Below are 6,636 nucleotides of genomic sequence, written 5' to 3'. Positions count from 1 at the left end.
TCATCTGAAGATATTTTTACATCCCTGACAGTCTTCTCTATTGGATCATTAAGAAGCATTTTAATTAATTAACACTCTACAGTCATCTGAGATTCTTGATTAATACTAGAGAAGTGATTAATACAGGCATGTGCCTGCTCCTGAAATCATAACTGGGTCAGAAAAGACACACAGTCCTCTCCAGAACTCAGAGAAGCAATGTCCCCATGAGCCTACACAGAGATGTTTGTGCTCTGGATCCTTCTAGAATCTGAGGGATTATTTCTCTACATGTCAGGAATTTAAGTTTAGACAAGTAACTTTTAATTCTTTGCGTGATGAAACCCATACTAAGAATATCAAAGGAAAGAGCAGAGATATAAATAATCATCCAAACATGGTAGTTTTCCCCTCTTCTCCTCTCAAACCAGAGCATCTATCACATCTCTCTTATGTGTCATAGTTTAGCCTCTGCCCAGAGCTTGGGAAGGTCCAAACACCCTATCACTGGCCACTAGAAACCTCTGTGGAGCTTTCCCATCTCTCCATAGACACTTTGTTGAAATGGGAGAAATAACATCAGTTCTCCCGTGGTATTTTGCTTTCTCCCCACATGTAAGTCCTCAAGTATGTGATACAAACATTTATGTGCCCTCCACTGCAGACATAAACTAGGTGGAAGGAAGGAAAAGGCAAAAAAAATGCAAATAAAGCTTCTTAGTTGGGAGAATAATATATATATATTTAATATTTATGGAATGGTTGGGGTTGGAAGGGATTTTAAAGACCATCTAGTTCCAACTCCCCCACTAGAAGGTCAAGTCAATTAATATCAACTCTCCTATGAAAGAACCAGGATTATCTCCTATTTTATCAACTAAATTTGTATGAAGGGAAGAGATCAACTGCCTGCTTAATATAAGTAACAAAGTAACAAGTTAAACTGCTATAAATCTGTGTATAATTTCTGTATTATATTGGGACTAGAACCAGCACCTTTAATTTGATAGGACCATAATCACATCGCCAAAAGTTCTAATGACTGCTGAATTCCATTTCTAAATTCTCACAGTCATTTGGAGGTGCATTTAAAATTTTTCAATTTTAATTTTTTTTTTTTTCAATTTCTAAGGACATTTTAAAAGTCTTTGCTTCAATATAGCAGTGGCCTTGTATCCATGACTCCAGATCATGGCTGAGAATCCAATCTGCTTCAAGGTCCATCCTCACTTTTAGCAATGTGTTGATGCTTTAAAAACCACACTTTATGGGTCTCTAGTCACGATCTTTAGAGCACATAATTTCATTTAAATACTTCCATGCTGAGAAAACACCAGGAACACTTTAATTGGTTGTTCTTCTCTTCCCTCGAGAACCTCATGGTCTCCTGTATCCAAAAGGAAGATATAAAACCTGTGACATCCCCCAAAAGAAGCATTTCCTGCATCCAGGAAAAAAAAAAAACCTCAAATATTTCTCTAGTAGGTGAGTCTCCAGATGAGTAAAATTTCCTTCCATTCAAGAAGTTGTTTCTTAGTCTTGTTGACTGTGTGAATTTTGGATCCATCAAAGGAAAAGATTGCTGCATCACCATGCAACAAAATAAAGAATAAATACTAATATACCTTTAAAAAGGGGGAAATTTTTGTGGGTTTTTTTTTAAATTATTATTTTTTTGTCTAAATTTTTATCTGGGGACTGAAATTTCTTGCAGGTCTTCATCAGAGACCACTGGCTTTTTAGCAGCTGCTCGAGCTTCTGTGAGTTCATTTCAGAGCATGATCAAGAGGTGACAATAAGGAGAAACAGCCACGTGTACATAACCAAGGGATATTTTGGGGGGTTGAAATCTTCTATTTTTGGTCTTTCACCAGGAATCTTTCAAATTGCCTGTGGTGGTGTCAAAATCAATGGTAATGTAACAGGATCTTTTGGCTAAAAATAAACCTCAATTGAATGTTTGTGGAACTTGTCACCTTATTCTAGGAATCAACTGAGGGATCTGTGTCCTGACCTGAGTCACTCCAGATATTTTAGGGAGTAAATGGTCATTTCTAGAAAATCATTGAGATTTTAGGATGCACTAAGCCTTCTCCAAAGCTTGAAAAACAAGATCAAAGCTGCCAAAAATGGGATTCACCTGACTTAGGGGTAATCATCCAAAATTCTGGAATTTATATTGGTCATCCAGACTTCCTCACACCAACCTTTACAAAGCAAAATGCAGGTGAGATTTGTTGTAACTAGTGTCTGCGAACACCTTTGGAATCTAAAATCCTCCTTTCTGGAACCACTTAGTATCCTCTCCTGGAGGAAGCATCTTAAATTATAATTATTTTATTTTGGCAACATAGACATTTCTGGTTTGTCTGTGCCTTTGTCCACATAACATTGATATTTACAGAATTATTTAACTGCATTAACAGTTCTTTTATTAGATGTCCTTCTGTAATCCTTATTTTTCCTGTAAAGGTGAGCAAGATTATCTGCCCTGTGTAGAATTCATACTGGCATCAGCAGAAATGTGTATTAACTTTCTCAAAATTAAAATTATGGTTTTTTTCTTGAAATATTAAATTGATATCCAGAATTCGTTTTCTAGCAGACTGAGTCCAATTCAAATTCAATTAATAATTTCAGGTAAAAAAAAAACAAAAGGTGGGGAAAACTGCTTGGAAATCCTAAAAATATTTAAGTTTGAATATTTAAAAACAATCTTCATTACTTGCTTTTCATTAACTGCTTAAGAATTAATCAGTCTTGGGAAAATAAACCCACAATATATTTGTAGGAAATCCTAGAATGACATGTGATATTTCACTTTAAACTCAATGTTTCCTGTTTGTTCCAAACTTATTATTTCTTTTTTTCTAAAAAAGCCTTCACCAAGAAAGGACACAGAGTCTTTTCTATACCTCTGGTGTGGGTTTATGTGGATGGTTTCTATACACTATGGCCTAGATCTTATAAAATCCCACCCGAGCTCCTATTTCATAGATACTAAAGGAATATACAGGAAGGAATTCCACATTTAAAATGTGTCTCTAAAGCTCTCTTTGTCCTCCTAAGCTTTCCTTCAATGGGCATCATCCAAACCATTGGTTTCCCCTCTGATTTGGGCAAGGTGCCTGAATTTCCACCATTTTTTCCTGTGCAGGATGTGACACCTTTGTGCCTTGACATCCACCAGGACTGAGTCAGCCCCTGACAAATCTTTTGTGCACAAAGCCAAACACAAGAGAATGAAATGCCTGAAGGAAACTGCACTGCCCTGACTGAGTTCATTCTCCTGGGTTTCACAGACTGGCCTGAGATGGAGATTCCTTTGTTTGGGCTCTTCCTGCTCATCTACGGCACCATTTCGGTGGGGAACATCAGCCTCATGACACTCGTCTGGCTCAGTGCCTGCCTTCACACCCACATGTATTATTTCCTGAGCAGTTTATCCTTCCTAGACTCAGTTGTTCCTCTGCCATCACTCCCAAGATGCTGGTGAACCTCTTGGCCCAGCATAAAGCCATTTCTTTCCGTGGCTGTGGGATGCAGATGTTCCTCTTTGCTGCCTCCACTGAGTGACTCGTTTTGGCCGCCATGGCCTACGACAGCTACGTGGCCGTTTGTCAGCCTCTCCTCTACTCTGAGGCCATGTCCCACAGGATCTGCACCTCCATGGTGGCTGGGGCGTTCCTCAGCAGGGGTCTGACCTCGCTGGTCCACACCTGCCTCGCATTCTCGCTGCCGTTCTGCGGCTCCAGATGGATCAACCATTTCTGCGACATCCCGCTGCTGCTGGAGATCTCCCGCTCTGACACATGCCTCAGTGAGGTCCTGCTCGTCACCCTGTGTGGCTTCATCCAGACCAGCACCTTCCTGAGCATCGCTGTGTCCCACATCTGCATCCTCAGCACCATATTCCGCATCCAGGTGGCTGAGAGTAGGTACAAAGCCTTCTACATCTGCAGCTCCCACCTGACGGCCATCGCGTTGTTCTATGGCTCCCTCCTCTTCACCTATTTAAAGACCAGCTCCAACCACTCCTCCTGGGACACGGACAAAGTAGTGTCTGCATTTTACACTCTTGTCTTTCCCATGATGAACCCCCTGATTTACAGCCTGAGGAACAAAGAAATGAAGGATGCCCTGAGGAGAACAGTGGAGAGGAGGGTCTTTTCTCAGGGATTTTCTTAGAGTGTGTTTCTGGTCCAAACACAATAAAAGCACCAGTGATGGGAACCATTTGGCTAAATGTAGGTGAGTCGTTAGGAATATCTGCATCAGGGTTTGCTTCCCAGGTCCATTTGGTAAACACTGGGAAAAAGCAGTCAACTGAGAAGGTGATTCACCTTATCAAACAGAAGCTCAGGTCAGGCGGATCCCATCCCAGAAGGATCCAGTGAGTGACAACCCTGGAACTACATGGTCTTTAAAGTCCCTTCCAACCCAAACAATCCCAGTATTCCATGATCTCTTTCTCCTCACTGTCCATAACGGGTCTATCCCAAATGCAGAAGAAAGTTATATTTTTGCAGATTACAATTACCGAAACAACTCTTCACCAAGATGTTTGAAAGTCCAATTAAAACAATTATTACATATGGGTGTGATTCTCTGTATTAAATCTGGAAAGCTAAAAGCTTTTCTACAGGGAAAATACTTCCCTTATTTGACAGCCAGTTCTGCCATACCCGCTACAGAGAAAGGAGTCTCTTATTTATTTATTTATCTATTCATTTATTTATTTGTGTTACCATATTTTTGTGGCTGGACTTGTTCAGATTTCACTAGGCACCTCCCTGCCTGTTCTGCTCCCCCCAGACATTTTTCATGCTTGTTCTCCTCCTGTGTTCTTGACAGTTTTACTACTCACATGTATTTTTCCATCATCTCTTTCTGCCTGCAGACCACAAGCCCTTGTTTCCCTTCCCACAGCATAATTAGGTTTTTATTTCTGCCTAATTGTGTTATGAAATGCTTGTTGGTGGTTATGGGCCTGGCACTGTTACAAAACACACGCACTGATATCAAGACAAACTTTTGTAGTGCACCCGTGTCTGGATTCAGTATAAACAAGTATTAATTGTATCCTGGTACAACATGGGTGTGGTACTTCTGCTTTGTCTGCACAGAATTCCTGACATTTCAGAACTGAACCCTTTTTTGGTAGATTTTCCACCTGCTGATGTCTGTAGAAGCCCTTCTAGTTGCCCTTGACTGCTCCTTGTCACTCTAACCTGCAGTTAAACAACAAGTTTCCTAATCCCATCCTTTCCAAGCCCACGGAATGCTCCCCACTGACAGAGGCAGTGTTAGATGGGATATTTGGAAGGAATTCTTCCCCGTGAGGGTGGTGAGGCCCTGGCACAAGTTTTCCAGAAAAACTGTGGCTGCCCCATCCCTGGAAGTGTTCAAGGCCAAGTTGGACAGGGCTTGGAGCAACCTGGTCTGGTGGAAGGTGTCCCTGCCCATGGCAGGGGAGTGGAATTCTATGATCTTTAAGGTCCCTTCCAACCCAAACCATTCTGAGATTCTGGGATTCAATGATAATCAAGACTTCGTCTTACGAACAGTGAAAACGGTAATTTCGCAGGCTAGCAACCTCAGAGGAAGCAAAACCTTCCTCCTATGGATTGAAAACATCTCTGTAACCCTCCCCTGTTATGTTCTTCCCAGCTTTCAGCTCCCTGGGCCGAGTGTCCAAGGTCCAACTCTGGGATGGCCCAACTGCGTAACTGTGGCTCAGGCTGCTGAGAAACCGGGCTGTGGGAAAAGCTGTGAGATCGTGGAACCATTAAGAATGGGAAAGACTTCTGAAATCGAGTCCAAACGTTAATCCAGCACTAACCATGCGTCCTAAGTGCCGTGTCCCAGTAGGGAGTTACGAGTACTGTCAGTGGCAGAGTTGGAGCTGTGAGTGGCTCACAGAGCCAGAAGGACACGTAACAGCAGGGAAATTATTACACCGGAAAATGATTGTCATTGCGCAGGGAAAATAATCGGGAATAGTCTGACCGCGCTGCCGGAGGCGGTGTCAGCACCAGTGATGTCATCGCAGCGCGACGGCGATGCCCGATCCCCACGGCGATGCCCGATCCCCACAGCGCTGCATCCCGGCGGAGGGGCCCCGCCGGGCCCCGGGAGCGGCGATGGCGGGGGTACCGCTGAGCGCTCCCGCCGCGCCGGAGGGACTACACCTCCCAGCGTGCCCCGCGGCGGCGGAGCGCGCCTCCTCCCGCAGCGCCCCCTGTCGGCTGCGGGTGTCAGCGCAGCGGGGGCGCCCCCGCGTGGCGGCTCGGCCCGGCCGGGACAAACCGGGACAAACCGGGACAAACCCGCACAAACCCGCACCTCCACGGTGTGGACGTGCTGCTCGGAGCGGTTCTGCCACGGGAGAGAAGATTCCAGTGGGTTGTGACACAGCCTCAGGAAGCAGAGCGGATGTGTGTGAAGACCGACAGAGTGGGAAGGACTTCTAGGAAAAGGAGTTTTCCCATGACAGGATCGGGCTGGTGTGTGAGCTGTGCCCACGGAATGGCACTGGGAGGCACCACTGGCAGCTTTGTTGTCCTTCCACCGTCCCCCAAATTCTATTAAGCTTCTGCGTTCGAGGTTGGAATGGGAGGAAGAGTGCTGGGAGTTGTGACCAGCTTCCCAGTGTTC

The 6,636-nt window shown here is 44.2% G+C and overlaps 1 protein-coding gene across 1 annotated transcript; it reads left to right on the top strand.

The window, feature by feature from the left end:
- The first annotated feature begins 3,226 nt into the window (after positions 1–3,226).
- LOC116789066 (olfactory receptor 5AS1-like) lies at positions 3,227–4,167 on the top strand. The gene is given in 2 exon segments (XM_032692403.1): positions 3,227–3,434; positions 3,437–4,167. Coding segments are annotated over 2 exon segments (939 nt in total).
- The last annotated feature ends 2,469 nt before the right edge of the window (positions 4,168–6,636 follow it).

Source organism: Chiroxiphia lanceolata, chromosome 6 (assembly GCF_009829145.1).
Source record: "Chiroxiphia lanceolata isolate bChiLan1 chromosome 6, bChiLan1.pri, whole genome shotgun sequence".
Classification (NCBI taxonomy): Eukaryota; Metazoa; Chordata; class Aves; order Passeriformes; family Pipridae; genus Chiroxiphia; species Chiroxiphia lanceolata.
Note: the sequence above shows the minus strand (reverse complement) of the source record. Positions and strands in the feature narration are given on the sequence as shown.